At 40.6% G+C, this 14,498-nt stretch overlaps 1 protein-coding gene across 9 annotated transcripts in view; it reads left to right on the top strand.

Annotated features, from left to right (window-relative positions):
* NEO1 (neogenin 1) overlaps positions 1–14,498 on the top strand; it is a 237,244-nt gene that overhangs the window by 206,678 nt on the left and 16,068 nt on the right. For 6 of the 9 annotated variants that reach the window (XM_046008203.1, XM_046008201.1, XM_046008197.1 and 3 more), the window contains 5 exons: positions 727–834; positions 2,514–2,708; positions 3,374–3,406; positions 6,484–6,552; positions 9,982–10,129. In XM_046008203.1, coding sequence (XP_045864159.1) covers positions 727–834; positions 2,514–2,708; positions 3,374–3,406; positions 6,484–6,552; positions 9,982–10,129 — 553 coding nt within the window. The remainder of the gene's footprint in view (positions 1–726; positions 835–2,513; positions 2,709–3,373; positions 3,407–6,483; positions 6,553–9,981; positions 10,130–14,498) is intronic. The other 3 variants (XM_046008199.1, XM_046008198.1, XM_046008195.1) reach the window with 1 other exon arrangement.

Genomic DNA, 14,498 nt, shown 5'->3' with positions numbered 1-14,498 from the left:
AAAGTTATCCTATGTGGATATCCATAACATGGAAATACAAGAAATGCAGTGTTGTTTTTATTCTGTCGGTGGTGTTTCATAAATAGCTTTACATTTCAGAGCAATAATCTCAGTAGTTGAGAGTGAAAACTTAAAAACAGCAATTCATCACTCATTTAGTCTTTGAGGGTAGGGGGTTTCACACATCGTATTTTGTTTGGAGAGCCAACTATAAGCGAAAGAGAAAATTATTTTACACTTGAAAATATTCTAATGAAATAATCCAAATATGGGGAAGTGGAACAAATGTCATCTTGAGCAAATTACATAACTTTTTTCATTGTCAATGCCCTGATCTGTCAAGCAGGGATAGTGGTAAATTGCCTTTCAAGTTGCCACAAATATTAAGTGAAATACTATTTATAAAATGCCTGGTATAATGTAGATACTTGGTAATTAACTACAAAGGTCTTTTGATATCCCTATGTAAGAACCCCATAAATTCCTGACCTCCAGCCCAAGGTGACAGTTCTATAGCCTCATAGTATGGTGTTTTTTTCTTTGGTACTGTGCATATTCTTCTTTTTATTGGATCTATTTATAGGCAGCCTATGAGTTCTTTGAGCCAGGAGGCTTTAGCTTTTTTGCTTTACACCTCTTATTGCACCTTTTAAAAGGAAAGTGTTGCAGAAATGGTGAATGAAACTGGAATGGACAAGAATTATTGACAGTCTTGTTATTTTGTAGCTCCTACTTCTCCACCCAAGGATGTGACAGTTGTGAGTAAAGAGGGAAAACCCAGGACCATAATTGTAAATTGGCAACCTCCCTCAGAAGCCAATGGCAAAATTACAGGTAAGATGCCTTTGAGTGTGTATCTGTTCTCTGCTGTGCAGAAGCACTCCAGCCCAGGACTGTGTGGTTGGAAGAAGTGGGAGTCCACAAGCATTGGCTTGATCATTTTATGAGACTCAGGAAGTCAGGGTGGTCCTTGAAAGTGGACCAAGGGGGTGCTGTTTGCTCATAGTAACATAAAAATGAATTGCCAGTTGATTGTTCCGACTCACTGTGTGGAAGTGTGATGGGTGATATTACATTAGACAATCTTTGGCTACAGTGGAGCCCTAATGGGCATATTTATTTTCATCAGATAACATCTGACTAGATGATTTTTAGAGTTAAAGACCCTGCCTGATTCTACAGGTTAATACCCAGTAAATAGAGATTCAACTCTTTTAACCTGAAGCCCCCAAAAGCCCATTAGACTTTTAATTCCATTTTTCCCCCAGTCCTGCTACTTCAGCTTCCTGTGCTCTAACACTAGAGTGAGAAGTTTGAATCGGCCTAGGTCTTGGAAGGGACCTGGGATTTGTCCTTGGTCTTCCAGAGAACTTTCCACAGTAGAGGACACTATGCTTTCCTCAGCTTTATCAGGGAGGAAAACCTGACTAGACTTAGCTGTTGCTCTAACACTAGAGTGAGAAGTTTGAATCGGCCTAGGTCTTTGAAGGGACCTGGGATTTTTCCTTGGTCTTCCAGAGAACTTTCCACAGTAGAGGACACTATGCTTTCCTCAGCTTCATCAGGGAGGAAAACCTGACTGGACTTAGCTGTTAATTATTCCCCTTGGAACCTCTGCTCTATGTCGCTACAGCTTCTTAGGATACATCCTAAGGAACAGGCATTTGCTTTCTGATGTTCCTTTGTATGAATAAGGGGGCTGAAAGCATGAATAAGGAATGAATAAGGATGAATAAGGAAACTGAAAACATTTCTTAATATTGTTCTGCTTCAACTTTCAGTTAGATTCCTTCCCATAAGGTATCTGTACCATTTCTTAGGTTTTCGATCTTGCCTCTTCTATAAAAGAATGAAGCATGACTTGACTTGGATTACATTTTATTTTGTCTTTAAAAACCAGGACATTTTTGCACTGTGTAGGTCAGGTAGGCATGTAGTTGTCTCTTCTTGCCTCGACCATGGAAAGTGAGTGCCCCCTGGTGGGAGTCTCAGGTCATGTTTCACTTGTGGCTTCACTCACTTCCAAGTGTGGGAGAGCTTTAGTAAAAGGTACTGCCCACACCTCCCAGGTCTGCCAGAGTTTTTCTCCTGGGAAATCATACTGGTGAGAGCTAAAGCAGCACGCTAGGCCAGTGTCGGTTTTCAAAAGTGCATTATTTTAATTGTAGACCCTTGGTGGGTACATTTTTCAAACATTAAGACGTTGAAGTGATTGGATTGTTTTCCCTATATTTCTTAGTTCCTGAGAGTTCTTAACCCTATTTTATTATTGTAACTACTTTTATTGCTTCAACTGCTGATACAGATGTTAACTTACAGCCTGGCAATGTTGAAACTGTGGTTTTTCTCTATATGATGTTTAGTGTAGCATTTTGAATGCATTTTACTATTGGTCTTTAATCAGTAACTGGTTCTGTATTTGTATATGCTATAACATATGTCTTTATTGACTTACTGATTCCAAAAGAAAAGGCAGGAATAAGATATCTTTTCTCATTTCCTCCTTTGGACAGGTTACATCATATATTATAGTACGGATGTGAATGCAGAGATACACGACTGGGTTATTGAGCCTGTTGTGGGAAACAGGCTGACTCACCAGATACAAGAGTTAACACTTGACACACCATATTACTTCAAAATCCAAGCTCGAAACTCAAAGGGCATGGGTCCCCTGTCTGAAGCTGTCCAGTTCAGAACACCTAAAGGTAAAGCTCCGCTAAATAGCGTTTTATTCTGTGTCTCATTACTGGGGCCATGCTTGCACCTATCACTTTAGCATATAGAGACTATGGGGAATATAAGAAGCCCTGATGGTGAGCTTATGAACCGAAGTGTGACCATTTACCTCAAAATGATCCCTCACCCACCCATTGACCACTAAGTCAGTGCTCCCTAGGTTACTGGGCTAACCGTGTCACATACAAGGCTGTTCAAGGCAAGTGAATGGCAGTTTCTCAGAGTTTTTAACCAGTCAGATCAGATGTGATGCTCTTGGTTCTCAGGTAGCGTAATAGCATATTATTGTGATGGACGTTTCCCTTTCCAACACATGCAGGCTCTTAACCTGAAAGTCTTACTTGTGGAGAGAAAGACACTAATGAGAGCTTTGAAGAAAAATCTAGATGAGACAGTGAAGATAAAGTACTGAACCAAGTGAGCCTAGGAATAAAGTTAGTTGGGGCCTGAGTCTGTGGAAATGTAGAAACCATGTATGGATTTCTTTTCTGTTAGTACTGAAACTAAGACTAAATTTGTTTGGAAGTTTGTGGGGTTTTATTTTATTTTTTTCCTTTAAAAATTCTGCTTGTCCCACCTTCAAAGCTTGTGATCCTTGCTCTTGTTTTTTCTCCCCCTGTGCTTGGCCTGTTAGCGGACTCCTCTGATAAAATGCCTAATGATCAAGGTAATCAGTAGATGGCCTCTCTCTCCTTTCCTCTCTTTTGTGACCTACTCTTACTAGCATTTTGTTGTTTTTGTTTCTTTTTTTTTCCCCTGAAAATCAGTACTGTGTGTTAAAATCCACATCGTTCATTGGCCAAAGTGGAGTTGAGTCCATGTTTGTGGCACTTGGGGTATCTGAAAAGCTGGGAATTGGCTTAGGAGCTAAATAGGGGAAAACTGAGGAGAGTAAATGGAGTTCTGCAGCTGTAGGAGATTGCCCTTAAGTGTGGGTCCTTTTGTCCTCTGTGCTACGATATTGAAATTCTGTAACCATGATAGGCATTTGGACCAGTATGACAGCAAGCATACCAGTTTGTCATACTTGTACCATCTAGGATTGCATTAGTATCTCTAGATGAAAAGTGGTAATCAAATTCCGCAAATACCCTATTTCCCCCCCCACAACCAAGAATCTACGCATTTACCCTACTGGATTGTGTGATTATCTGTGACAAAATTAGTACTATTTATTCTGTTAAATAAGCTTAACTCAGAGCTCTTTTTCTGTTTCTTCCCTTAAATACATCTGCTCATTTTAAAAGAGATAGAAACAATTTAAATTTAATTTAAATTTTAACAATTTAAATTAAAATGGAAAGTTAGAAAGTACAGGCCTCAGTGTCACCATTCTCGAAATTGTCTGTCAGCATAGTTTTTCCACTGTAATTGAGATGGTGAAGAGGTAACTGAACTGTGGTTTTCATCTCTGAGGAGTCAGCTAAAGTTGGTATCTGTTCTCTATACTGAGAGCAGTGGAAGTAAAGTTGATGGTTGCTTTCAAGGTTTAAGAGTAGTTTTTAGAAATCAAAAGTCTTGGGGTGCCTGGCTGGCTCAGTTGGTGGAGCGTGCGACTCTTGATCTTGGGGTTGTGAGTTTAGTCCTACATTAAATGTAGAGATTACTTAATAAAATCTTTTATTAAAATATTTTTTAAAAAGAAGAAAGAAGTTGTCTTTGGATCCTAATGGCAAGGAAGAGTCAGACTTGAGGCTGCATGGTTCAGGACTTTGGAAATGTATTTGCACTCAATGAGTCTTTTGTTGTATGTTGGATGTGTGTATGTGTAAGGCACCCTAGTGATGGTGGACATTTTGACTCAAATGTGAGAACAGGAAAGTAACTATACTGTGTGCACATGGCGTACAAATGTGCTCATTGTTCTCCCCCACTGTTATCCCCACTGGATAAGCCAGAGTCTTGCTTGTGCCACTCCTCTGGCCTTTAAAATTCTTTACCCGTAGTTCTTTTTGGTGTTTGGTTAATCCTTGGAATTTCTATTCATAGGTTATATTTAAAAGAAAAAATACTGGGAAATAGGGGAATTAAACCAACCATTTTATTGGCAAAATATACTCTTTGGCAATTATTTACATAACATGATACTCTGGATAGTTGGGCTCACGTGTGGGCTCCCTGAAAAGTAAGCACACTTAAGTCTGAAGAACTTCACAGGGGCTAAGCCATCTCCTCCAGCTAGACTTCATCCCAGTGAAAAGAACAGCTGGACTCCTAACATATGGTGTGTACCATTTGGGAGCAGTCATGGCCACGAAAGTCAGGGGATGAAGGAACAAGTATGGACAACAGAAAAAGGATCAGGGACTGAGTTTAATATGCCCTTTTGGGTACGAAACAACTTCTGTTCCTTTGGGAGTTTTGAACTTCTGGAAACAGAAAACATTGTTTTCATCTCTGTATTTATTCTGTTAAGTGAACTATATACAAAATTTTGGGATTTTAATTTTTCATTTAGTCCAACTCTGATATGACATTAGCTGTAATGTTTTAAGAAATGCATCTGGTTTGTGTATTTCTAGCAAAGCTTTATTTGTAGAAATAATTATTTATAAGTGTTTTCTGAAGCTTCATGCTCTGTGCCTCTGCAAAGGGAAAGGTGATGTTCTTCCCTAAAACTTTATTATATATGTGATAATAGTAGCTAACATTTGTTGAACGTTTGCTGTGTGTCAGGCAGTATTCAGAATATTTTATAGGAGCAAATTTCCATTTAATCCTCAACACAGTTTTGTGAAGTAGATACCATTATAATTGCTGTTCTGTGATGAAGAAACTGAGACTCAAGAATAATAAATAAAAAAATAACTTGCCGAAAGTCAAGTACGTGGGAGACCAGTATTCAAGTGCAGGCAGTGTGCTCTGTTAACCGTGAGCAGCTTTGACTTCACAGTGCTTTCAGACCTTCTTCAGGAGGAATCCAGACGTTGGATTGACGAATGCCTTTGCTGTATTGGGAAAAGATTCCTTCTATTTGCTTTACCCAAGCAACTTTTCCTATAAATGTGAAGAATAAAATTCAGGACCAAGAATACAAATTACTAAAAAAACCTGATCTTTGTGTTTTATGAAGTCGTTTGTGAGGTGGTCCCAAGCCCAAGATCAGCAGCCTCACTTGTTGTATTTTATGACAGTGGATTAGGAGACGGTGTCTTGATGAGCAACAAGAGGGAAGACTTTGTTTTTCCATCCTTGGGTATTTGGGTAAATGAGCAGGAACCAAGAACCCAATTTGAACTTCCACATAGCTTCCTGCTCCTGCTTAGGGTATCCTTATATTGGAAAAAGCAGCTTTATAATTTGGGGGCGAAATCCAAACACTACTGACACCTACTAGGAGATCAACATAGCCAGGTCCTTTGGAAAAGTCCACTTCCATAATGCAGAAGTCAACCTAACCGGTCCCTTGATTCCTTTTCTGAGAGAAGCTACTTTTTCCATAAGTGCTCTGAGTGGTCTTGCAGGAACTGTTTCCTGGGCGAGAGAAATGGGTGTGTTCCTACCATATGAACAGCAAGTGGCAGTCTATTTCCACACTAGATAACAGCCATGGCCCAAGGGGGTCAGCCTTTCAGATGCCTCATTGCATAGAAAGCTATACCTTAGTTTGCTTTGTACAGCCCATTTTGTGCCCTGTTGTTTATGTGCTACTTCATTTCCTCATGGACAGAGTAGACTGAAAATATTTTTTTTGTAGAAAACAAAGGCCCTGGGTCATTACTGACATGATTTCTTCTCCTTCAGCTTCAGGGTCTGCAGGAAAAGGAAGCCGGTTGCCAGACCTAGGATCCGACTACAAACCTCCAATGAGCGGTAAAGCTTTTTTGGCCCACTGTGCGCATGACATGGTTTTGCTTGAATCTCGAAATGTCTTTTGTAGCTTCTCTGTAGTGGATTATACCATGTTAACCTATTTTATTTAGTAGAGTTAACTTTAGGCATTTTTTGGCAAAAGTTTGCTAAACTACTGTAAACCCATTCATTGCAGGATCCATAAATAAGATCATATTTCCCCCACATACCCAACTTAAAGTAAGATTAGTCCTAAACAAATGAGTCTTCCTTTTGCCCACTGCCTGCCTCTAGAAAAGAATTAGAATCTTGTTCTCAAAAATAAACCCTCTAATGGAATTATCTATCACCTAGAATAAGCCAAAGAAATGCTTCAGATCATGACTTTCTCTCCACACTGCTTACCACAGTGTTTTAATTTGGGAATCCTAAAAAATTCTTCCCACTCTCCTAGCCAGCTTAAGAGCTGGTGCCTTCTAACTCCTTAAATGATGGCACCTACTTCTCTACAGAACTTCACTATTTATTAGTTACTTTCACACCTGAAATTACATTTGATCCTCCTAACACTGTAAAGCAGAGAACGGATATTCCCATTTTATACATTAAGAGACTCAGTGGAGAAGTAATGTGCCTGGACCCACTCACTAATTATGGAAATCCTAGAACCAAAATCCAGGGCTTCTGACTCCTGATTGTGACGTTTCCATTGTCACACGCAGTGTAGAAGGCCTGGGGTTCTATACGAGATGTGGGAATCTGAGTCCTAGGCTGAGTTCTAGGACTCTGCGCTTTTCCTCCTGGGATGGGTGTGTTGTATTTATGTGCTGTCCACAGTATAATATTCAAGGCTGTGAGGAAAGCAGTTGTTTCCTTGTCTTTCATTTATACATTCATTCATTCACCCATGTTTATGAAGATTCAGGTTCTATGTAACAGGGCTATGTTTGGGAGCAACAGGCGTGAGTAACAAAGCAACTGGAAAGGGAAAGCTTCATAGAAGAGGGGAAGTCTGACCCAGATATGAAAGGATGCGTAGAAGATGGCTAAATGTCACGGGGGCGGGGGGTGTTGAACATTATAGGAAGCACCAACAGCATGTGCAAATGCATGGCAGCCAAAAACAGCCGGCTCTCTCCAGGGATCACACTGCCTGGAGGCAGGCTGGAGATTCTCGCATTAGATGAGGTGGGAGGTTAGAACCAGCCTCCCAGAAGCTCAGGTACCACTGCTGCGAAATGGCTTCATCCTGCTCGTAGCACATGTAAGACACTTTGTACCACGGGTGAGCTGTGATCTCTGTTTCTTGAGTACCAACTGTTATGACTCTGGGGAATGAAGAATGAGTTGGGGGTAATGAAGTCGGAGAGGGTGGCTAAGCAGCTGTTGCAGTAGCCCATATGAGGCTTGAGAAATGGCCTGTCATAATGTCCCTGGCAGGACCTGCTCCCTCGGCAGCTCAATCTCACCCTGTCTTCGATGGGAGCTTTCAGTCCTCTCAGAAGCTAGAGGGCAGATGCAGTTAAGCGGGAATTTATCTCCGGCAGGGGAGAGCTGCGGCCACCACCCTGCTGGCCCCCACGCCCCAGCTCCCCAGCTCTGAGTGCAGGGCCTGCCTCACCACACACCCTGCCCAATAACTCGGCACTGCTCTTAATAAAAGCTTTTTAGGTAAAGCCCCAGTATGGTCTAACTTTATCGGCCCCTAGTTCTATAGTCTTTCCCAAATGTGAAAATGTTGTTTTATTAAACGTATTAAAGTATGCACAATTTAAGTTGTCTATCTGCTTACTTTTTTTCTCAGAAATGAGGAATAAAAACAATTAAACCAAATGGAGAAGAAGAAACTCTCAAGCCCTCCTAAATCAGCCCAGCTTTTAGCACTGTGCTTAGATGTAGCCTATAAAAGCCATACGATCAGAAGTTGGGAGGTCAGCTGATGCAGTTATGGAAGGGGTTCCCACTATAAGTACACCTTGAATTAGATCGAAAGTTTATAAACCAGGGTTGTATTTGGGAATCACTGGAAGGGCTTTCCTAAAACCCAGATTCCCAAGCCATAGCTTCATGTTAGGAATTTCTTCCACAGTCTCCCAGACTTATAGAAAGATTCTTCTTAAACATTTCTAGAAACTAAATACTCATTACTTGGTAAGGCAGCTCATCCATTATTGTGCAGCTCTGACTGTTACACAGGAGAGAGAGAATAGCTGGAAAGAAAGGCATCAGCTGTCTGTGGCAGTCAGAACTGTGTGTGGGATTTCCCATGTTTTATATATGAGTATGCGTGAGTTTTATAATGAGGTGGGAAGGGAAGAAATATATTTCAGAAAATAGAAGAGCAAGAGTTAGAATAGAGCTGGATTACAGGAGGCCTTGACACAAAATGGCCCTCATCCTATAAGCAACGAGGAAATAACAGGGGAAGAAAAAGAAGAAAAGCTAAATTTCCTCAGGGTCTTCAAAGATCTGGCCTCCGTACACTCATCTCTGTCTTGTCCTGCTCACTCTCTTCCCTCTAACTTTGCTTCTCTCCCCTTGCTTGAGCAACACTGCCGCCTTTCTCTTCACTGAACATGCCAAGCTCATTCCTGCCTTAGGATCCTTCCACTAGCTGTTCCATCTCTCTTGAACATTCTTCCTCCAGATATTCACGTGGTGGGATCTTTCTTGTCACTCAAATCTCAGCTCAAATTCCATTTCCTCAGAGAAGTTTTTTCCAACCACTCAGTCTAAAATAGCCATCCACTCTGTATCATATCCCCTCATTTTATTTTTTTCATAGCAGTTATTACTAATAATTTGTTTATTTTCTGCCTGTACCCTAGCAGTCATATCTTTGTTGTACACTGTTGCATCCTTAGTACCTAGAACAATGCCTGGCACATAGTAACTACTCAGTAAATGTTTGTCAAACTAATGCATATGTACAGATCTACTTTTTCCTGAAACTGATTAAGAGAATTAACTTTGCAAAGACCATATTTATAAAAGCAGACTGTATTTTTCTTTTTTTTTTCCCAGACTATTTTTCAAGTAGTTTTTGTGATCTCAGACATCTGAATGTGGAAAAGAACTTAGCTTTCTCTGAATGTACATTTTTAAAATGCTTTTGAAAGTCATGATCTAAGTGATTTACAAATGGCGCTTTATAAGACAAATTTATGCATAATATAACATAAGATACCAGGCAGGGGGCAGGCCCTTTATTTGTCCTAGTATAATGTTTAGTTTAATTCAAGAAGCCTTTACTAAACACCAGCTTTGTGCAAGGCACTGTGTTAAGAACTGTACATAGTACATAAACTTGGCTCTGCAGATTGCATGAGACACTTGTATCCAAGGCAATGAGTGTACTATAGAGACTCTCACATGAAGTTTCCATACTCTGATTGTATGCATTTTTGGAATTCTTGAACACTAACAGACGTACCGGTTTTCCCTCTACAGGTAGTAACAGCCCGCATGGAAGCCCCACCTCTCCCTTGGACAGTAGCATGCTGCTGGTCATCATTGTTTCTGTTGGCGTTGTCACCATTGTGGTGGTTGTTGTCATTGCTGTCTTTTGCACCAGGCGCACCACCTCTCACCAGAAAAAGTAAGAAGCCCCAAATGTGGCCCATGATTTTTGTTATCTATTCTTTTGCACCTCTGTGACTTCTGTATTTGGAGTTGTACAAAGATTAAACCATTCAGTACAGTTGACCCTTGAACAATGTAGGGATTAGGGGAGCTGACACCCCCCCATGCAGTCAAAAATCCACATATAAATTTTAAATTTCGACTTCTGCAAAATTTAGCTACCAGTAGCCTACTATTGACTGAAAACCTTACTGATAACATAAACTATTAACACCTATTTTGTATGTTATGTATTATATATAATATATATATTATATATCACATATATAATATATATGGTAGACAAAATATATATTTTTTTATTCTTACAAAAAAAGCTAGAAAAAAGGGAGTGATTAAAAAAATCATAAGAAGAGAAAATACATTTACAGTGCTATACTGTATTTATCAAAAAGAGTCCACACATGGATACCTAGCATTTACCCTAATCCTAGATCTGGAAAGTGGGTTCCTGAACATGATAAGAAAAGCTGAGAAGCAGCCCAGTTATTCTGGAGAAGACCCCCAAATATTTAAGAATTGGTGGTATTTCTGAAAATGGACATAAAGGTTAAGATAAAAACAGAAAGAAAAATTGAGTACCTATTAAAGCATATTTGGAGCCCCAAATCCCTTCCTTGCCTCAGCCCAGTAGATGGCTGCATGTCTCTTTCTGCCCAAGCAGAAGTCTGGGGTTTTATTCTCTGGTGAGATCTCTGAACTATAGAATATCAGGTACATACACTAGCCCAGACCCTAACCCCTAACTGTAACCTTCTGGAGAGGTCTCTGAATTGCAAGATATTGTGCACATACCCTCATGCTGGCCCCAACTCTAACCCTGGATATGAGGAGGAAAAATGGAAGATGTAGTGTATGTGCGTGCATGTGTGTGTGTGTGTGTGTGTGTGTGTGTGTATGTACACACTGAAATATGCAGCCATAAAGAGGGAGATCTTGCCATTTGCAACTACATGGATGGAGCTAGAGATTATGCTAAGTGAAGTAAGTCATTCAGAGAAAGACAAATACCATGTGATTTTTTCACTCATGTAGAAATTAAGCAAAACAAATGGGCAAAGAGGGGGGGAAAAAAAAAGAGGTAAACCAAGAAAGAGACTGTTAACTACAAAGAACACACTGATGGCTACCAGAAGGGAGGTGGGCAGGGGATGGGTGAAAGAGATGAACGGAATGATTAAGGAGGGCACATGTGAGGAGCCAGTGATGTAGGGATGTATTGAATTACTACATGGTACGCCCAAAACTAATATTACACTGTATATTAACTGGAATTTAAGTAAAAACTTTTTTAAAAGTCTGCGTGAAAGTGGACTCCCCACTGTTCAGTCCCATGTAGTTCAAGGGTTAACTGTACACGAAAAGTGATGTTTTAAATATTTGTAAGGGAAATGCACAATGGTTCTTCTTATAAATGTGTATTGGTGTTCTGCCAGGAAAAAGGTGCACACTCAAAACGGGTGAAGGAAGCTTAATGACGGGATCATTTACAGAGTTGCAGGTGGGGCTAGGAGACAAGGCAGAGATGTTCAAGGACCAGCAGTCATTATAGGCCACTGTCACCCTTAGGCCTGAGAGGGCAAGAGGCCTTTCTGAAGAAGAGAGAGCTGTGTTCAGAGGTCTGAAGCAGTAGGAAAGGGCTTCTTGACAGGAGCTGGATGTGGTGGGAGGAAGGTGTCCTCTGCCAGCCTCTAGCGCTGCAGGGAAGGGACAGGATAAAAACACCTCCTACTCTCCAGTCTCTTGCCTGTGTCTTCACTCAGCCAGACCCATCAGAAACCAGGAGCAGGTTGCCAAGTAAGGCAGATAGAGGTCATTTAACTCAACCTCTTGAGTCACAGAGCCAAGGAGAGGAGAGGTCTGGAGAGGGAAGTGGACCATGTCCAGCCTTGCTGGTAGCTGCTTTGGAGTACTATTTGTGTAAGCACACGGTGAACCAGACACCCAGGAGTTTAGAGACATTCTTACAGGCTTTTTCATGGCACAGATGCCACCTGAAATGGAAGAGGACCATAGACCTCTTATTCTACATCTAAGTTTAAGAATATTTTTCAAGGGGTGACTGGGTGTCTCAGATGGTTGAGTGTCTGACTCTTAATTTCGATTCAGGTCATGATCTCAGGGTCGTGAGACTGAGCCCCACGTCAGGCTCCACGATCAGTGCAGAGTCTGCTTGAGTTTCTCTCTAAAATAAATTTTTCAATCCTTAAAAAAAATTTTTTCAAGAAGTGCTACCAAGTGTGGAAACTTAGAACTGGCAGGGACAGTTTGGGGGTTAGTGGGGGGGAGAATACTGATTTAGTGAATAAGATAGTCTCATTTATAATTGGCATATCAAATTAGCAGAGGGGTCAAATGACTGCGAGCCCTGAACTCCTCTGGGATGTTGAGAGTTGTGGTAATTGTCTAGAACAGATAGCAAGGTGACTCAGTTATAAGACTGTTTGATAACAGCCTATGCTCCTAAACTTAAGAGGATCCCTGACCCTAGACAACTTTCACTTCACATACAGCATCTGGCCAGTGAGACAGAATACCAAAAATAAAAAGATTCCTGAGTTACTCCTAATAGCAAAAAACACATGTGGGCAATAAAATGACTTTAATTGCTGGATCCTAAAAGATGATAAGATGGAGATATTGCTCCATAAAAGAGAAAAGCAAGTTCACATCAGAGTTTATGATTATCCCTCAGACTTGGTCTGCCCAAGGCAAGACAATGCATGTGTTTAATGACAATAAATGTTTGTTTTCAGTATAGAGGACAAGTACAGACTGCCCTGTCATTGCCACTGGAGATGGCTTTATGTCACTTTGTGTATGTTTTTGTGAGGTTTTTAATCTTTCTTTTGCCCAAACAAAATAGCTTACCATAGCCTGCATTACATCTCTTTTCCAAGGGAACAGGGGGCTCCTTTTATAAACTTTCTGGTCACTGCCTCTTAAACCTCTCCCTGTCTCCTTTTGATATGGAAAACCATTTCCCTTAAACCTGTCAGCAATGATGTTATTTCTACTCTAGAACTTGTCTGCAGGCTTCTTTGTTCAGCATTTCAAATGTATCTACTTTTATGAACTTGGTTTTATATCTAGTTTCAGAAATCTTGATATCTTTGTTTAAAGAATCTAAAAAAAAGTGATGGAATTCCTTAGTGCTTTGGGAATTTAAAATTAAAAGTAAATTTAAAGAAGCACTTTATCTTTAGATTGAGAGGTAGAAAAGTGAGTTAGTAATAGGCTTTGTACTTTGAATCTGCAAATCCTACAGATTTGGGTCCTTTTGCTTAAAAGAATTGTGTCGAGTCTTCATGGGGCTTTTCCTCTCCCTCTCCCAATGACCATCATTCCAGCCATTCCATGAAGCACTGAAAAATATGTGTGAGCTTTTCTTCATACTTGTTTTCCCCCCTGAGGAAGTATCTCCCATTTCAATTGTAGCTGCTTATGGACACTTAAAACTCAAAGCTGACCGAGCATTTAGGGCCTAGCCCCTTATTGCTTCTCAACACATTCCTCATTAGCTACCTCACCCTTAGCAGATGAGAACTACCTCCAGGTACCACCATGTGATCCAAAACCCACCTCAGTGTACTTCCTCCTACTAGAAGCCAGTTCTCCATTAATCTTTCTAAGACCTTATACTTGCTGTTCTCCCCTCCACACAGCTAACCTTTCACTCTCTTGGCTTTGTCTCTTCAGCGGGTAAGTGTGCTTATACCTCTTTTATCTTAAGTCATTATAATTACAACCCTTACTCTATTCCCCACTAGCTGTTTAAAAAGCCATCCTTCCCATCACCACAGAATCTCTTGATTACTGTATATACTTATCCATTCTTTCATTGCCTGCTGATGCTTCATTTCTTGTCGATGTGGATTCTGCGCCTACCGCTTCACTGAATTGCTTTTGCTGAGGACCGATGACCTCCTTATTGTTAAAGCCAGGAGACTTTTTTTGGCCCTTGTCTTAATCTCTCGGCAGTATTTAACTCAACTACTCCCTCCTTCATGAAATACTCTCTTCTCCTGTATGTCATGATTGTATGTTCCTTTTCACATCTCCTCCTATCTCCCAGCCATCAGACCTTCCTCAGGACCTGATCCTAGACTCACTTCTCCTTCTATGCTCTCCCCCAGTGCTATCTACTCCCATGGCTTCATTTACTGTCTGCATTCCAGTTACTTCTGTGTTTCTATCTCTGGCCAAAGCCTTTCTTCTGAGTCTCAGACTTGCACACTCTGTTGCCTCTTCTACATTTTCTCTTGAATGTCTCAGGGGCACTCACCATGTTCAAGACAGAATTTATAATCTTTTCTGTCAAGCCT

Source organism: Meles meles, chromosome 6, assembly GCF_922984935.1.
Source record: "Meles meles chromosome 6, mMelMel3.1 paternal haplotype, whole genome shotgun sequence".
Taxonomy (NCBI): domain Eukaryota; kingdom Metazoa; phylum Chordata; class Mammalia; order Carnivora; family Mustelidae; genus Meles; species Meles meles.
This window is presented reverse-complemented; position numbering and strand designations above follow the sequence as displayed.